At 36.1% G+C, this 19,782-nt stretch overlaps 1 protein-coding gene across 1 annotated transcript in view; it reads left to right on the top strand.

Annotated features, from left to right (window-relative positions):
- CNTLN (centlein) overlaps positions 1–19,782 on the top strand; it is a 312,203-nt gene that overhangs the window by 283,102 nt on the left and 9,319 nt on the right. The window contains exons 26-27 of the mRNA XM_006171187.1: positions 2,487–2,672; positions 6,619–6,696. Of these exons, the coding sequence (XP_006171249.1) occupies positions 2,487–2,672; positions 6,619–6,696 (264 nt within the window). The remainder of the gene's footprint in view (positions 1–2,486; positions 2,673–6,618; positions 6,697–19,782) is intronic.

Genomic DNA, 19,782 nt, shown 5'->3' with positions numbered 1-19,782 from the left:
TCACTAAAGACTAATATAGCTGACAAAGCTGTCTTTCCAAAATGAAAAAGAGAGAAAGATTCTCAAGCAAAATTAGAGGGAGTTATGACTACGCAAAAGAAATTCTAAAGGAAGTTATTCGAAAGGCTAATTATAGAACCAAACTTAGAATTCTTTATTATGGTAATGGTGTTACATGAATCAATTCACTTCCAACTCTGATATGAAAAGTTTTAAAAAGTCTTTGAATAATTGTAATTACAATAATTATACATATACATGTATAAAAAGATACAGTTTGTAACCTTGATAACCTAAAATGCAAAGGGAAAAGTGAAAATAAAAGGATTTTTTGTATGATCAAAATTAAGTTAACAGCTTACGTCATGAAGTTACAAGACAGCAGGAGAGGAAGAAAGAACATAAAAATCAACAGGCAAAATGCCTTGAGCATCCCAAAAACTGTTGCTGTGACCTTTGTTCTTTACCAGTCTTTTGCTTTGACTAGACTACTTCCACCTCTTGATAGTCATTGCTTACATTGTGCTTTGTCTTCAGGATCACAGAGATAAAGCCACATGTCACCTCCTGTTACAGTTTGAAGAAATGCTTCAGAATCATCTTACTTGTTTAATATTTCCATTGAACGATCTGCTGTTGTCTTGCAGCCGATCTGGGTACAACAATTTTAGTACTCATCAATCAAAAAATGTGTTAATAATTTAGTCAGAATTGTGTAAGCTGAATTAATTGAATGTCTATAGTGTTGGCTGTTGTTTCTTTTGTCAACCATTTGTCCTTTTCAATTGGAGCACAAACAAGATTAATTTTCTCATAAATTGATGTGGATGATCTACCACTATGGGCATCATCTTCAACATGATCTTATTCTTTCTTAAAATCAATTATCTATTTATAAACTGATGATTTCTTTGAGGGCAGTGTCTTCATAGCTTTTCATAAAGCATCAATACCAGTCTTTCACCTAAACTTCACCATATTGCTTATTCTTGCTTCAATTTTAACAGAATTTATGTTGTTCCTATAAGGGCTCTTTTCAAACTGATGTTTTATCCTTATTAGTCCCTCAAACTGACTCCTGTTCAGACATGTTATAACAAGCTAGTCCAAGTTTATATTGGTACAAATAACTTTGAAATTCACGCATAAGTCTTTTTTTCCCAATAATATGCATTTCCATGAACTTTTTAAAGACCCTTTTATAAGGTTAACTAATATTTGGCAAGGACACCAAAAATTAACAAAGGGGAAAGGATGGTGTCATCAGAAAATGGTGCTGGGAAACCACATGAAAGAGCATAAAATTAGATCCATGAATACACCACTCAAAAACATTAATTAACAGTGGATTGAAAATTTAAATATTATACCTGAAACCATAAAACTCCTAAACGAAAACATAAGGAAAAAAATTTTTGTTCTGTATCTTGTCAATTTTTTTTTCAATATGAGACCAAAGCACAGGAACAAAAGCAGAAATAAATGTGGCTACATCAAACTATACTGAAAACAGTGTGTGGAGAAACATATTTTCACCCATCTATGAAAAGGTATAATTTGATACTGTCATGAAGGAGCAGGAATAGAATGAACTTATTGCCATCAATATGACGGTTGTACACATGCATAGATCCAGCTGTTTCACTTTTACCTATGTATTCTAGAGATACATAATTAATATATGAGCACTTTTACTTATTACAATGTTGCTTGACCTAACAGAAGGTCAGAAACAGTCCAAACATCTAACTGACTGGCTCTCAACTCACAAAACTGCCTGGAGGTATGGAAGTCTGTCCATTCAAGATAACCCCCCAAAAGTAGCTTTTCTTATGCACACATAGATGTATGGTTTGGGCTAGCATTTATTGATTTCTTAAAGAGGAAACTTTAAGAAATTTAAGATTGCTTTTGAAAACAATCTTAGAGTTCTTAGGATTTTTAAAAATCCTTTATCATCTTGCCCACACATAATTTATTTGTATTTTTACTCACTTGTCTTTCTCAACTCCTTCCAACATATGTCTAATCCAGTTTAATAAAATAAAAACAACTCTTTCTGCAGTCATTTTTGTCAGTTTGTTTTATAATTAAATGATTATTTAACTAACCTGGTAAGATTAATATAGTTACATTTAGGAATAAATAGAACTGACTCTTGGCATTAGGTAACCAGTAGTGGTTGTGCTTTAGAATAATTAACCATAGCCTGTCTACTATAAGCATTCACTAACCAAGATATCATTTGGTATTTCTGAAATAAGACTTGGAGCATTTGGGTTAATCCAGTGAGCTGGTTAAGTGATGATTTAAGAGAATTTTCACTGTATACTGGCAGTAGATAAAGAGAAATCCATTATATTAGAAAATAAAATTAGAATAATCCTAATAAAAATATTATGCTAGTGTTTTCACATTTTTGTTATGAATGCTTTGTCTTTATTATGACTTTCTTATAAGCCTGTATTCTTTTCAATATGTTGCAGGCTTTGGTCAAAGAGTTACAAAATGATGTTCATGTGATAAGGCGACGAATCAGGGAGCTTAAAAAAATGCAGAAAAACAGGAACACTTGTAAAACCTCTACCCATAAAGCCCAGACCTTGGCAGCTTCTATTCTGAATATTTCGCGGTCAGATCTAGAAGAAATATTAGACACAGAAGATGAAGTGGTAAGATTATTTAAATATTTATTAACAATAAGTACATATACTTTGTTTTATAATTCATAGAATTTAATCTTTAAAGGGGCCAGCAGATGGCATAATGGTTATATCACTGGACTCCTACATAGTCGACCACAGTTCGAGTCCAGGGCCCAGTGGCTTCAAACTCACACTGGATACATGTGAGTGCTAGCCCAAAATACCAAGAAGAGAATAGAGGAGAAGGGATGTGGTGTGACCATCCCCCCGAGGGATGATTTATCACTTTCTGTTGCTCTGTCTCTCTTTGTCTCTCTGGTGAACACAAGCGCCCTATAGCAAAAATCACTCTTTAAAAAATTAATTTTTTTAGGAATATAGATTTTTTAAAAGAGTTATTTAACTTTATTTATTTATTTATTTATTTAAATTTCACTAGAGAGAGAGAGAGAGAGAAAGTGAGAAAGTAAACTACCAGGTCTGGGACTTGAACCGCAATTAGTCATGTGGGAGTCCAGTGCCCTTAACTACCATGTCACCTACTGGCTCCCAAAGAATTTAACCTTTAATATAATCTTAATGGGGACAAGCAGTTGGTATGTTGGTTAGGCACTGGATACCACAAGGCTGACTGCAGTTTAAGACCTGGACCTGGTGGCCTGAAAAACATGCCAGATACATGTGCATTCATGCCCAAAATCCTGAGAGGAAAATGGAAGAGAAGGTATTACGTCATGGCTATTCTCCTTGCAGGGCGATCTCTCCCTTTCCTTCTCTCTGTCTTTCTGGGGTGAGCACACATGCCCTATGACCAAACACACACACACACACACACACACACACACACACACACTTAAAAAGGGTAATATTAGTAAAGACAAGATTGTTGAAGTGTCCAGTGAAAGATACACATCAAGTATTAAACAACTCAAAACCTTTAGAGAAATTTAGCCGTGTAATACAGAAATAGAGAAATAGGCCAGTACATATAAGTTTCTAAATTGCTTGTTTGTTTTTCAAGTCAATTATCCTTTCCTGTCTCCTTTCCTTCATTTTATTTAATTTAACTAATCATATTCTATGTCTAGTAAGCCAGTCTTTTTAATTAAGCCAGTTCGAGTGGATTTAGTTAAGCTGAGTTACCATTGATTAGAGGATTTTCACTCCTATATGAGATTTTTTTTTTAAGTTGTGAATCTGTGCCTTTCTGGCTAAATTCAAAATTATTGTTGATTAATAATTTTTTGGAAATATGTTTTGAAAAATACATTTGTTGCTGTAAAATTGGGTAAAATATTCCTGAGTGAATGTATATGCTTTTTTTTTTTTTTCAAGATTTGTCAGAGGACACATGTGATCACCAGAGAGACAGAGGGAAATGAGAAAATATCCCATTATGGGAGATTGTGACACTGCAGTTCCTTCATTTCTCCCTCTTTTTGGGATTTTGGGCATATGCACGCACATGTGCCTAGTGTACTTTTCAAGCCCCTGGGTCTGGGAATCAAACTGCAGTAAGTCACGTGGGATTCAGTTTCCTTACTCATGACGTCACAGGCTGGCCCATTTGCACTTAGGTGTAGGTCTTCAGTAGCAGTTCAGCACCTCTTGGATGGGGCTCTGTATTTTCAACACAGTTACTACCTCCTCAATAGGGAACATCATTCTACACATAGTCTTCTGTAAACCTGTGGAGGATTCTCAGTCCTGTTCTACTATGCCTCTGAACTTTAATTGACAAACATTAGTTTATTATTTGAGAAGATTAAAAAGATGATGGCACTAGTGGCTTCCCAATAAATATTGTTCAGTGAGTAAATGAAATGATAGACTTCAGACTGACACCATAGTCTAGTGGTTAAGGGCGCTGAATGCCACATGGCCAACCATGGTTTGAATCCCTGCGCTGGCTGCTTGAAAAACATGCCAGGTACATGTGTGTGCATGCCCCAAATCACAGCAGGATGGAGAAATGAAGGCTGTCCATGCCCCACTGGAGGGTGCTTTCTTTCTCTCTTCTCTCTCTTTCTTTCTCACTGGTGAATGTACACACTGTCTTAGCAATAAAATAAAGTAGAAAGATAAATTTAAATGTTTGTATGAAATCATCATACAATCATGACTTTCCTGACTACCTAATAGCTTCTAAAAGATATTCTAGACTAGAAGGACCAGCAGGTGGCGTGGTGGTTAAGGGCGCTGGACTTCCACATGGCCGCAGTTCAAGTTCCAGACCTGGCGGCTTGCTTTCTCACTCTGCCCCCAGCTCTCTCTCTCTCTCACTCTGTCCCTCTCTGGTCAAATTAAAATAAATAAATAAATAAATAAATAAAGTTAAATAAAAAAAAAATTCTAGACTAGAGTTACAATTTACAAAGGTTTTAAACTGCAAGAATTATTAGAAGAGAGGTCAAAGGAATCCTGCAGAAATTATTTTCATTCAAGAATGACTACGATGGTGAATTTCCTGTTTCCTATTTTCAGCAGCTATGCCATAACATCATAACTTTCTATTAAATTCTAAATTTTGAAGTAGGAGAACATCAAAGTATCAATATAGAACAACAGAGATAATAGTACCTCTGCCAAAGATGTTAACATATACATATTTTTATCTAAAATTTGTTTATAATTAAAAACCTAACAAAATATTAAAGTCAAGGCCTCTACTATTGCCTGGTAGTTTAAAGCAAACAGATTTAGCAAAATCCTACAAGTGGATGTGTCTGTATGCATGTGCATGCTTGTGCACATGTCTGCCCATAAACATATGTACATACTCTAGAATACAGAGTCATCATCTTTGTTTGGTATCTAAAAAGATGCCTTTCCTAGGCTGGCAAATTAAAAAAGCACACCTCTTTTGAATGGACAGATTTTAAAAAAACATTTTCTCCATTGAATGTATGAACTAGAAAAGAATCTCTCTTTATAGTCCTCAAAACTAGATGGTGCATTTCTGTGAAAGAAAAAAAAAAAAGGCATCCCTGCCTCTGATCAGATGCAGTCTGAAGCCAGAGGGCACAGCATTGTATTAAGTATCTTCTATAACCTTAAATGAAGGCTCTCTTAGAAGTAAAAGAACTGAAGTACAAACACACTATTCTCCGTACACCTTGACATATTTCCTAGATTTAATTGTAGACCAGAGCTTATTTAGACTGATTGTGAATCTCTCAGAACCCTAAAGAGTTGAGTACTTGCCCAAGCAGACCCCAAAGCACCTAAAATAAACTATATAGAACTATAGTAAATTCATGTCAAAACTCTAGTAACCTGTATGATATACCTACATTGCTACCTAACATAGAGTAAATTTTAACACGTCTTCATTTCTCAACTCCTTCTCTTTTCAAAAAGTCAATTTTTTTGAGAACTTAGTTATGGTTTTAAGTGAATCATCAACTGCATGTGTGAGTACATTATAATTTCAGAAATATTTTATCGTGAGAGTTGATGGATTAAAAGTACTTAGCTGAACATTTTAGATAAACAAGCTGTTGTATATTTTAAATAAGCAAGCTTTTAAATATACCAGATTCGTGTCATGTTCTCTTCTGTTTGTAACTATAGCAGTTACCCCCTAGCTATATGTTGACAAGTCAGATTTTTCAGTATAAGTTTTACGTAATCTTATAAATGATCCTTTTATATGGCTCTATCTTATCTTTCATTATATTTTAATTGTTTTTACTCGAGCTTAGGTCCTACCTCCAGCTCCATTGTGAAGGCAGAAATAAAATATTACCGAGTTATTGTGAGAAATATAAGTGCAGATTTATCTTCTATATGGATGTAAATATTTATAAATTGAATAGTAAAGAACATGGATGTAAATATTCCTACTTTGAGGGGAGAGGCACTCTTTGTTGAATCTAATTCTACTGATATCACTCTTGGTTTATTCAATAGCTAATAGCATGATCAAGTTCATATATGCAATGAATATCAGCTTTTTTAATTTTATCCTTAGGAAATTGAAAAGATAAAGATAGATGCTGAAAATGACAAAGAATGGCTGTTGTATATTCAGAAACTTCTGGAAGGACAGGTATTTCATTTTTCTGCTTTGTATATTACAACTTCCAAATAAAAATTCCAAACCTTGCACTTCTACTAGATACCTAACTTTCTGTAAACACTGCCCATTATTTACTTCTTTTAGGTAAAGAAGTATTCCAATAGGTAGACTAGAAAGTTAACCCTCTATTTGTACTTTTGGACTTAACAAATGAAACAAATGCCTTGGGAAAGAGCCAACATGGGTCTTGTAGCAGATGCATTAATTAAATTATTGAGTCAACCTCTGTGTTTGCTAGACTGAAAAGGATCCATTCTCTCAGACCTCTTAGGAAAAGAGATTCTTTATTATGTGTCTTTAAAGTTAGTAGTTGATATGGACACCTGAGGAGTTCATGGGTTTCAGTGACCTTTTACTATGGACCTGTTTCCAGTCAATTCATGTTTTCCTCACAGCCAGACAGCTGTTTATTACTGTGTCTTCCCGCATTCTCTACAATATTTTCTACTGAGACCTCAAGCAGCTTGTTAGTGGGAAGTAAATATTGATTTGGCATCCTGTCAATGCAGAAAGAATGAAAAAATTTCCACCAGAGGCCCCTCAAACATTTTCCTATCGACATTTTCTGGGCCGAGTGGAAAGCTGCATAGAGGATGACAAGGCCAAGACAAGTTGAAATCCCTGAGGGGTCTATTGAGACTGCTGCTGTGACCTGTGTGATACTTTTTCTTCCCTTTAAAGTATTTTTTTTAATACACATATAGTCTGCTGGGATGCACCCCTCTTGTAAGTGATCAAGGGCAGTTTATTGGCAGGTGAGAGCCCTGCTTTTCTAGTCATCATCAGCTTTTGTTTTGACATCACTGACAGCATGTAATGTATTCTAAAACTTTTTTTATTCTAGTTCTTTTTGCTCTAATTGTTTATTTAAAAAAATAACTAGAATAAAAAAGAGTTAAAACATGTTTGTCAATAAGGAAAAAAATGACTATCCTGTGATTTTTAAAATGTCATTGTAAATGTTTCTATGTAAAGATTAAAACTAAAAGCTGATATTATATTTATAATAACAAATAGCAGTTTCTGTGCTTTTGCTATATCAAGGATAAGTAAATAATATATAAACTATATACTTTTGTTTTTGGAGAGGTTTTTGCTATAGGACACATGTGCTCGCCAGACAGAGACATAGAGACAGAAAGTGAGAAATCACCCCAAGAGGGGATGGCCATGCTGCAATCTCTTCTCCTCCATTCTCCTCTTGGGATCTTGGGCATCTATGCACACGCACCCGGCATGTGTTTAAGCCACTGGGTCTGGGACTCGAACTGCAGTCGGCTACAGTGGAGTTCAGCGACATAGCCGTTACGCTAACTGCTGGTCCCATAAGCTATATTCTTTTATTTATTTTATTTTGTTTTGTTTTGTTTTGAGAGGTTTTTGCTATAGGACACATGTGCTCGCCAGACAGAGACATAGAGACAGAAAGTGAGAAATCACCCCAAGAGGGGATGGCCATGCTGCAATCTCTTCTCCTCCATTCTCAGGATCTTGGGCATGCACACACACAGGTGCCCAGCGTGAGTTTTAAGCCACCAGGTCCAGGACACGAACCGCAGTCAACTACATGGGAGTCAAGCTACATAGCCATTACACTAACTGCTGGTCCCCCATAAGCTATATTCTTGATGTCAGTTTTGTATATTTTTAAACATATCTGGAATCACTTCAATAATAATAATAAGCAATGAGTAATCTTTGCTCAAATTTGTTTAAGTGCAGATGTAAGGGTGCTAGACAAAGCCTATTATGGTGACAACTTACTCTGGAGAAGAGAGGCCTTTTTAAAAAACTAATTACTTAATTTATTATTTGTTTATTTATTTTGAAAGAGATTTTTGCTATGGGGCACGTGTACTTGCGAGTGAGACAGAGAGACAGAAAACAAGAAAAAAAAATCCAGGAAGGATGGCCATGCCATAATCCCTTCTCCTCTATTCTCTTCTTGGGATTTTGGGCACACATGCAGGCACACATGTCTGGTGTGAGTTTAAGCTGCCAGGTCCAGGACTGAACCACAGTGGACTATATCAGATTCCAGGATCATAACCATTATGCCATCCACTGGGTCCCATTTTATTTGTTATTATTATTTTTTATTTTGACCAAAGAGAGACAAAGAGGTAGAGAGGGAAAGTGAGAAAGCAAGCTGCCAGGACTGGGACATTAACCACGGTCAGCCATGTAGGAGTGCAGAACCTTAACTATCATACCACCTACCAGCCCCAAGAGAGGCCATTTCTTAATCATGTTGTGTGCCCAAACCCAGCCGGAGCTTGGTACATAAAGGAGGTAAGTAATGATCATCATGAGTTTTTTTTTTTTTTCCAGCTTAAAAAAATGATTTAAATAAACTTTTTAATGTACTTTTAAATGTTTACCTTAGACATACAACCTTCTATTTCTTTTCATTTGAAATTTTATTGTCAGTTTATGATCATACAAGCAATAAATTCGTATATGTACATCTTTATTAAATCATACTAAAATTATACTGACATTAGACCTGTTTTTTTGGTTAGCACAAATAGAGTTACATACATACATTCTACTTTATCTGAATATATACTTATATTCTGTCCAGTTAGTGAAAAAATCCTGTTGCAAATGGCATCAGTCTGCTTAATACTGCAGTTTGATATAGTGCCTTTTTGTGCCACTGAGCCTGGACTCTGGAATATAATTGCCTGGCAGTATTGATTTAATTGCCCAGGTTTATTTGTGGACTCCTAATTATTGACTGGAGGTAAATTTAATGGAGCAGGCTTTATGAACACTGGGAAACCGCTGCTGTTGCTGTTATACATAATGAACTGCATCATGTGCCTTTAGATCATTTTTCAAGCTAATTTTATTCCACTGTGACAGTATGATAACATTTAAAAAGTCAAAGACTTTTTATTTTTATTACTGACATAGGTGGTTTTGCTGATGTCTTTGAATTTTGTGAGAAAAAAATAGGGGCCTCATTGGTTGCACATGAATGTCACTTTGTAATTATGCCCAAGAGAAAGATCTATAAAATAGAATACTTTTTTTTAAGCCTACTTTGTTTTTCTCTCAATCCCAGCAATTATATTTGTCCTGAATTTTAGAAGAGATTTTCTTTGCCCAGATTTTTTTTTTTCTTTTTTTAAAGAGTATGAAGAGTATGAGTTAAGCTCATGGAATTGTATAGGCAAGAGAATAAATACATTCCATTCTCTATTTTGTTTAGTTTCTGAATTACTATTCTTGAATATGAGTTTACCTGATCTTCAAGTCATGGAATAATTGGGCATATTTCCTGAAAAAATGAGATTTAATTTAATATTGGAGCTTGATTATTACAGTATTTTGAGGATACAATTATGGGAAAACTTCCCTTATATACATTCTCTGTGTTGGGGATACATGTAATAGAATCCTGAGCTTACAGTAGTAAATATGACCCTGTGATTTTTGTCTTTTGTTTAATGATTGGGCCACAGAATTGTTTCAATAGCTGTTAATTATTTTCTCTGCATTCATTTGGTGAAATGTTATATTGATAAAATATTTGCTAAACACCTGAAGACATTGGAGGAGGCAAAAATTTCTTAAATAAGACCCCTAAAGTACAGGTAATAATCCCAAAAATAGATAAGTGGGATTACATCAAGCTAAAAAGCTTCTGTACAGCAATGGAAACAATAATTAGAGTGAAGAGACAACCCCTTAGAATGGGGAAAAAATACTTGCAAACTATGCGTCACATCGTAACTTGATAACCAGAATATATAGGCAACTCAAGCCACTCACCTCTAGAAAAAATTAATTTAAAAATGGGCAATGAGTTGAACAAACAACCCTCTACAAAGACATATGAATGGCCAGAATGCAAATTAAAAAAAAATTCTTGTCATAAAGGAAATGCAAATCAAAATTACAATGAGATACCACTTAACCCCAGTCATAATGTCTATGATCAAAAAAAGAAAGAAGAATAATGTTGGTAATACCACGGTAAAAAGGAACCCTCCTACATTGTTGGTGGGAATGTAAATTAATGTAGTCACTGTGGAAAACAGTATGGAAGTGCCTCAAAAAAATATAAATAAAATTGCCATATGACCCAGTCATCCTACTCCTTATTATTTATCCAAAGGATAGAAAAGCAGTCAGAAAGATATGTGAACTTCTGTGTTTATTGTAGTTTTGTTCACAATTGCTAAGACATAGAATCAACCTAAGTTCTCAAGAACAGATAACTAGATTTTAAAAATGTGACACATGGGCCAGCAAGTAGCATGCTGGTTAAAAATGCTGGAGTCCCACATGGCCAACCATGGTTCAAGTCCTGGACTTGGTGGCTTGCTTTCTCACTTTCCCTTTCTCTCTGTCTCTGTCTCTGTCTGGTCAAATTAAAAAATAATCAGAAGAAGTGAAATTAAATAAATAGTTCTTTTTTTAAAAAATGTGACACATATATGCTGTGGAATACTATTCAGCCATAAGGAACCAGACCCTGTCATTTGATACAAAGTGGATGAATACAAATGAGTTGATACTAAGTAGTATAAGCTGGACCATAAAAGACAAACACTGTATGTCCCCGCTCAATATGTACACATATCTACACTCTATGGCAGAAATCAAAAGATCTGAAGATACAACAGTAGTGAGGATAAGTGTGGATACCAGAGACTGTATGAGAGAGGACTGAATAATAGAGGGTGGGTGGGAGGACTCGGGAAAGAAATACTTAACAGACACAAGAATGTAAACTTCCCTGTTGAAGATTATGTATATGGTAATATCCTTGATTTGTTTGTGATATACTACATGCATGCTTTGAGGAACCATACTACGTGCTATAGAGATATACAACGATTAAATGCTGATAAGAAATCATATCATAAAAAAATAAATTTACCACACAATAAAAAGTTGTCCTGCTATGTGGCAATATTTGACTACACAGTAATGCAGTACTGCTGCTGTTAGCCAGAAGTGCATGAGAACTAAGGCATCTAACGTTTTAATTTATGTATGTCTGATACATGCTGTAGTTGGATGTTAGTTTGTCTCTCCAACTTTCATGTTTTGGAATTTGATGTTTGAAGGTTGTGAAGCCTAATAGGTGGTGATTGGATCATGGTGATTGTTTTTTTAGAGGCAAAATGCTCACAAATAGATGAACGATGTCTCCTAAGACCAAGTGAGTTTTAGTCGTTGTGAGAAAGAGCTAGTTATTTTGAGAGCTGGTTGTTATAAGAGTGTGAATTGTCTTCAGCTATCTCTCTGCACACACCTGCCGTCCTCTGTGCTTCCATTGACCATGCCGCATGCTTTCTGCCATTTCATGATGCCTTTGGACTTCACAGCCACCAGAGTTGTGAGTCAAAATAAACCTCTGTTCTCTTAAATTCACTCTCTCAGGAATTTGTTAGCAACATACAAAAAAAAAAAAAAAAAAGACTAAAGTAATCCAAACTGCAAATTACGCTCTCATTATTTTAAGTAGTGCTATTGTGACTGGTCATTTTGTATGTTTGATATTTGATCATTTATATTTAGTTTTTTTCAAACCTTTTTAAAACCTGAAACAATCTTTTGTACTTGGGATTTTATAAGACAATAGAATTAGTGGAGAGAAAACTGAGCCTTTGCTATGGAATTCATGGAAAAAAATAAGGAAAAAAAAAAACACTTTCATGTCAGGTGTTATTTGGAGTTGAGGGATATAGCAGTGAACAAAAGAAAGACAAATGAAAATATCCATCACCATCATGGAGCTTAGGTTTCTGGAGATGGAAGTCAATAAACAAATAATTAAAATATGAACCTGTGGGCCGGTGGGTGGCATGATAGTTAAGGCAGCTAGATCCCACATAGGCAACTGCATAGTTTGAGTTCTGAACCCAGCAGCTTGAAAAACATCCTGGTGTTTATGCATGTGCATTCAAAAATCTCAAAAGAAAGGGGAGATGGAGGAGAAGGGATTGCAGCATGACCATTCACCTGGCAGGGGAGTGGGGGTTCTCGCTCTATCTCTCTCTTTCTCTCTAATGATCATTTGCACTCTCTGGCAATTTGTGTGTGTGTGTGTGTGTGTGTGTGTGTGTGTGTGTATAACACTGTATGATTCTTTACTAGATTTTGTATAAAGGCCCTTGGTTGGAAATGGCTAGAAAACGTGTCTTGAGTTTCTTCAGTTACTGCCTTATTATTTGCTATTTACTAATCCTTTCCTGGTTTTAATTCAGTCCATTTTAGTCCACTTCATAATGACCATTTTCTTGTATTAGAATCAAATCAAAACTTATTTTTACTTTCAGTTGTTGAGAATTTAATGTACAGACTTTTATCAGTATTTTTCTTTAGCTTTAAATATTCTTGTTCCTATTAGATTTTGCAAATGCTGAAATTTAAAATGTCTCACTTTCCCTAGTGTCCTTTCTGCAAAATATGCTTACCTTCTATAGAATGCTTTGCAGCATGACAGTAGAAAGGGTTTTATAAATCTCCCTGGCTTTTGTAAGTAGAGTACAATACTATTAGCCTGAAGGTTAACTGAAAGTTTCTCCTTGCAGCTCTGAAGACATTTACCCTGTGGTTGCTTCCAGTGTTGTATTTATAATATATACACTCACATATTTGCATACTCACAAACCTACCTCTCTCACACATATAAACTATGTACTTAGTTACCCATGCAGACTTATTCCTTACATCTAGCTGAAATACCAATAGTTACAAATCACTCAAAACTTGCTGTGATTTTTTTTAATTGAGCAATTTCAAGCCAACTTTCATATCACCAGAAAAAAACATATATGTGGTTAATATTAGAAGTACCCTTTATTTGAAGCCAGCAGGTGGGGTGGCGGTTAAGGCACTGGACTCCCACATGGCCGACAGCAATTTGAGTCCCAGCCTGGCGGCTTGCTTTCTCACTTTCCCTTTCTCTTTCTCTCTGTCTCTCTATGGTGAGCACATGTGCCCTATAGCAAATTTTAAAAACAATAATAATGATAAATAAAATTAAATATTTCTTTTTTAAAAGGAGGAGACTATTTATTTTAGAGAGAGATTTTTGCTGCAGAATGTGTGTGCTTACTGGAGAGACAGAGACAGAAAGTGAGAAATCACTTCCCCAGAGAAATCGCCATGTTGCATTTCCTTCTCCTCCATTCTCCTTTTGGGATTTTGGGCACATACACACATGCCACCAGGTCTAGCACTCGAACTGTGGTTGACCATGTGGGAATCCAGTGACATAACAATTACGCCATCTGCTAGTCCCAGAAGGACCCCTTAAATAAAATAATTCAGTTTGATTCTAAGCCATATTATCAGTTCTTTATGATAATGCTTTATTTTTTCCTTAATCATTTTAGTTTTTCTCTGTATATTTTTATCTCCTTAAATATATATTCTTGTGTTATAAGAAAACAATGACATTTATAACTTAAGTATTCTAAAATTAAGTCTTAACCAAATATTTCCACATGGAAGTTCTTTATTAATAGCTAGTTCAATTGCTAAAATGTATTTGAAATTAGTGATCCATTTATTCAACAAATATTTATTTAGTCATTATATATAAAGGTACTAGTAGAGGAGACAAATGGGACAATTTAGGTCCTCAAAGGGCTTAAAATCTAAAGTTGGAAAATATTAAGTGTTGGTGAGGATATGGACAAATCAGTCCTCTTGTAAATTGCTATTGGAAACATAAAATGGTGCCGCTCTTGTGAAAGACACTTTAAAAATTAAGCATAGAGTTAACACGTCAGGCAATTTTTTTTTTTAAAGGTTTTTGCCATGGGGTATGTGCCCTTGCCAGTGAGAGACAGACACACAGAGAGGGAATGTGATAAATACCCTCCAGGGAGGCTAGCCATGTCACAGTTCCTTCTCCAGTCTCCCCCTGGGATTTTGGGCATGCATATACACATGACTGGCATAATTTCCAAGTTACCAGGTCTGGGACTCTATGCGTGGTTGGCCACGTAGGAGTCCAGTGCCTTAACCACTATTGCACTTGTTGGCCCCAATATGTCCAGCAATTCTACCTCTGAGTATCTTGCCAAAATAATAATAGTAAAAATAAATAATCATACAGGCTTTGTATGTCCCCACTCAATATATACCAAGTGTCTGCACTCTGTAGTAGAGACCAAAAGATTGGAAGGTGTAATAGCAGAGAGGGCAACTGTAGATACTAGATATAGTAAGGGGGGAGAAACTAGGGGGAGAGAAAGAGGGGAACAGGGAAGACAAACTACATTTAATTGACACAAAAATTAAAATTTACTTGCTGCTGATAATGTATATGGTAATGTCTGTCTTGATTGATCTGTACTGTATTTGTGCTGGGAAAAACAACCATGTATACTGTAAAGATGTATAGTGATTAAATGTAAACAATAAATATATATTAAAAACAAATACATAAATAAATAAAACTGGAAAAAAATTAAAAGCAGGAACTCAAACAGATATTTGTATATGAATTTCCATTGCAAAATTTTTCACAACAGGGACCAGCAGTTAGCATGATGACTATGTTTCTGAACTACCATGTAGTCCACCGCGGTTGGAGCTCCAGACCCAGTGGCTTAAATTCACACCGGGTGCGTGTGCATGCATACCCAAGATCCCAAGAGGAGAATGGAGGAGAAGGGATTGCGGCGTGACCATCCCCCCTGGGGGGTGATTTCTCGCTTTCTGTCTCTCTGTCTCTTTCTGTCTTTCTGGTGAGCACACGCCCCCTATTGCAAAAACCTCCACACACACACACACAAAAAAAATTCACGACAGTGAAAAGTAGAAACAGTCAGATGCCCGTTGATGAAAGAATGAATAAGCAAAATGTGATATGTCCACACCTTGATTGTTCAGCCTTCAGATGGAATGGGATACTGGAACATATTGTAACATGGGTGAACCTTGAAGACACACTAAGTGAAATAAGCCAGACACAAAAGAACAAATACTTTATGATTCTGTTTATATAAGGTACCTAAAGTAGTGACTGCATAGACATGGAAAAGTATTGATAGAATGTGGTTATCAAGGACTAGTAGGAAGGAAAGGAATGGAGAACTAATGTTTAGTAGATACAGAGTGTCAATTTGGGAAGGTGAAAACTTTCTGGAGGTAGATAGTGCACAATAGCATGAATGTACTTGATGCTACTGAATGGCAGGCTTAAAAATGGTTAAAGTGACAAAAACCTATTTCTATAGCATATAACAAAAATTCAGAATTCTGAAGTGGGGTTTACAGGCATTATATAAGGGCCACAGGCTATAGTCCTTTCCATTGTTATTGAATTGCTTCAATTATCTTACCTTCTTTTCCCAAAACGTTTCTATCTTATATAGCTTGCTATGGCCATAAAAAACTTACTGGTGGGACCAGCAGGTGGAATCGTGGTTAAGGCACTGGACTCCCATGTAGTCAACTATGGTTCGAATCCAGGGCCCAGCTGCTTGAAACTTATGCCGGTGCTTGTGTGTGCATGCCAGAATCCCAAGAGCAGAATGGAGGAGAAGGGATTGCAGTGAGGCCATCCCTCCTAAAGAGGTGATTTCTCACTTTCTATGTCTCTGGAGAGCACATGTAACCTATAGCAAAAGTCTCTCTTTTTATTTATTTATTTTTTTAAAAAAGAATTTGCTGGCAGTTCATTTCACTAAATCTGAAGTATCTTACCAAGGGCTGCCTCTACCCTGAGGGCTTTATAAATACGATAGATTACCCATTTGCTTTAAATACCATGGAAACAATCCTTGAAGAAAAAACAGTAACTTAAATTCTTTCAACCATTTTTTTTCTAATTCTGTGAAAACTTATAAAGTAAAATTCAAAATTAAAGGAAAAACATATTGTAACGTTTACCATGGTTTGAGAGTAGCAGACATAGGCTTCTGAGTGGTAAACTTAAAACTCCAAGAGCTTTTATCTGTTATCATGTAGGGCAGAAAAATGAACAGGATTTAGGAAACTTATCTCAAAATTCAGTGCCAAAGTTAAAGTATAAATTATTCCTTCTGATGGTATTCATGGTTATTTTAGTGAGTTCAATCATCAGATTACAAGATAAGACAATAGATCCTCTCCACCTGGGTGATGTGTGTGTATGTATATGTATGTGTATAAGTAAATACATATTTATACAAATTTTTACCATAGTCATACTGCACTGGCTTTTCTTACCAAAATCTTAAAATCTCAATAAACCCTATCCTTTTTTTAAGGTCAAATATAATCATTTTTTTAAATTTGCCAGAGGGTATGTGTGCTCATGAGAGAGGAGAAAGAGAGAAAGCACTCTCCATGGAGAATGAATGGGCCATTCTATACTTTCTCTATTTCTTCTTCCTTTCAAAATTTTGGGTATGCATGCACATCCCTCATATGTTTCTCAAGCCATCCAGTCCAAGATGTAAACCATGCAGTCAGCCATGTGGAATTCAACCGCTTTAACCACCATGAAACAAGCTGGCCCAATACATAAAATGTTATTTCTTCATTTGCAATATAGTTAAGTTAGATATAAGTCAAACTTCATTTTAAAAACAGATTTTTTTGTGATATATTCTTCAGAAACAGGAAGGAAAATAGTTAAGATACTAATTTTTCTTTGCATTTGAAAGTTATCCTTATTTTAGTTTATTTTTCCTTCAACACAAAAGTTTTCAATTTATATTATTATGAATTTATTTTAGTTCACATTGATGTTATAAGTTGTCTATATGTTTTGCAGTCATGGATGTTAGTTAGCCTTTGTTATTTTTCCAAAGTAGCACTCAAACATCTGCAATCTATTTATATCTCACCTTTACACAAAAACACCTTTTAAGTGTAGAAGCCACATTTGTAAGTGTGACTGATACATTTAAGGTTGTGACAGTGGTATACCAGTACCTAAAGGCAAACATCTGTAGGTGTTTACATGTAAGAGAAACTGAAAATCTCCATGACATCAGGGAAATCCCTCCAATTGTGGAAATCACCTTTTGCAATAGAGACAGCCGGAATGACTAGGAAGAACTGTTTTTTAACACTATCTATAGACCAAGCAAAATTCTTTTTTTTTTTTTTTTTTGGAGAGGTTTTTGCTATAGGGTGTTTGCGCTCGCCAGAAAGACAGAGAGATAGAAAGCGAGAAATCACTCCCCAGGGGGGATGGCCACACCGAAATCCCTTCTCCATTCTCCCCTTGGGATCTTGGGCACACACACACATGCGCCAGGTGTGAGTTTAAGCCACTGGGTCCAGGACTCGAACCGTTGTCAGCTACATGGGAGTTCAGCGACATAGCCATTATGCTCACTGCTGGTCCCAGCAAAATTCTTAATACTCGTTCAGATGTACCAATTAAATTTCCATACCAAGAAATCTTAGTATCAAATTTTCCTCCATCCATTTTCCGCCCTTATGCAAAAGAATTCAAATTTGTGTAACTCTTCACTGATATGACTGGAAATACTGTTTTCCCTTTATTATGCAAGAAAAAAGAAAGAAATCATACAGGCTCTCTGGGCTTTATAATCTCTGGCACATGCCATTTGAGATGAAACCCCAGGGCAACATAATAGCTGGGTTTGCTGTTTGAATGTGTTTGACGGAGGGAGCAAGAAAGGATCTTGGCTGTTGACCAGTCAGGTTGTCACTTCAACTCAAAAATCCTATTAGTGAGGCCAGATAGCAGTGTACAGTAAGATGTGATATTCTGCAAGGCAGTTCTACATGGAAAAGTCCCAATTCAAATCCAGAGACCTCCCTGAGTATGCTGAGGACATGCTCCGAGGCTAGCTGAAGCCCAGCTGTGGATCACAGCATCTAGACCCTGTTTAGGAGTGCATGCACACTCTCTCTCTCACTCGCTACTCTCTCTCTCTCTTTCTCTCTCTCTCACACACACACACACACAGTCAGACTAAGTAAAGAGTTATGCTTAAAAATTATTCTAGTAGTAAAAGGGACAGTGCGCTTGTGTATCAGGAATTTCTGCAGGAGGCTTATCCTTCTCCAAAATGCATATAAAAGTGATGTAATTGACTAAACTATCTGCAATGAAATAAACTTGAACCTAACCTGGACTGCAAAATAGAGAACTCAGGTCTTTTGGATTGAATGTTTTTAAGACATTTCACACTTTAAAAATGTGGCAAGCAAGTAAACGTAACTAACATGATTTTTAAAAGCACTTCCTAAAACGTGTTATATTTTAAATACAGTTTGAAATCTAATTCTAACCCATCTAGAGTTGTATGCTGAGAATTAATGTTCCTGTGGTATTGTAAGACTTTGACTCTTACACAGACAAGGAACCTTCCCATATGAGTCAGCTTCACAGAATATAGTATTTTACCACTGTGGCACTGCCTGCATCCAAAAAATCCTATTTTTACGTATTCTCAAAAGCAAGAACTTATGTTAATTTATCCTAAACTAAGCAGAAATTTGTATTTGTACAATTTATTAAAAAAAAAAAAAGTTTGCTGAAAAATGAGTACCGTAAACTTGGTTAGAGGGTCAGAGCCTTTTTTTTTTTTTTTTTTTTTTGGAGAGATTTTCACTGTAGGGCGCGTGCGCTCGCCAGAAAGACAGAGAGAGACATAGAGACAGAAAGCGAGAAATACCCCCCAGGGGGGATGGTCACGCCGCAATCCCTTCTCCTCCATTCTCCTCTCAGGATCTTGGGCACGCACGCACACGCGCCCGGTGTGAGTTTTAAGCCACCGGGTCTGGGACACGAACCGCGGTCGACTACGTGGGAGTCCAGCGACATAGCCATTACGCTAACTGCTGGTTCCCAGAGCCTTTTTTTTTAAATGAGAGAGAGAGACAGGTGTTTTTGACAGTCTCACTGTTGCAATCCTCCTACCCTAGCCTTCCATGCAGCCTCAGCAGGCTTGCCTCAGTACCTACTACTTGTGCCACCACAGCTGAGCCAGAGAGGCTATTTTAAAATGAGATGTGTTAGTGCATTCATTCTTTCAATTGAGTATATTATTTCAAAATTGAGTCTATTATGTGAAGCAGGAGAAAGTAAGGATATGTACCTAAATTTTTTGG

The sequence above is a fragment of the Tupaia chinensis genome, unplaced genomic scaffold, assembly GCF_000334495.1.
Source record: "Tupaia chinensis unplaced genomic scaffold, TupChi_1.0 Scaffold149424_1, whole genome shotgun sequence".
Lineage (NCBI taxonomy): Eukaryota > Metazoa > Chordata > Mammalia > Scandentia > Tupaiidae > Tupaia > Tupaia belangeri.
The sequence above is the reverse complement of the archived record's forward strand: the minus strand, read 5'-3'. Positions and strand labels throughout refer to the sequence as shown.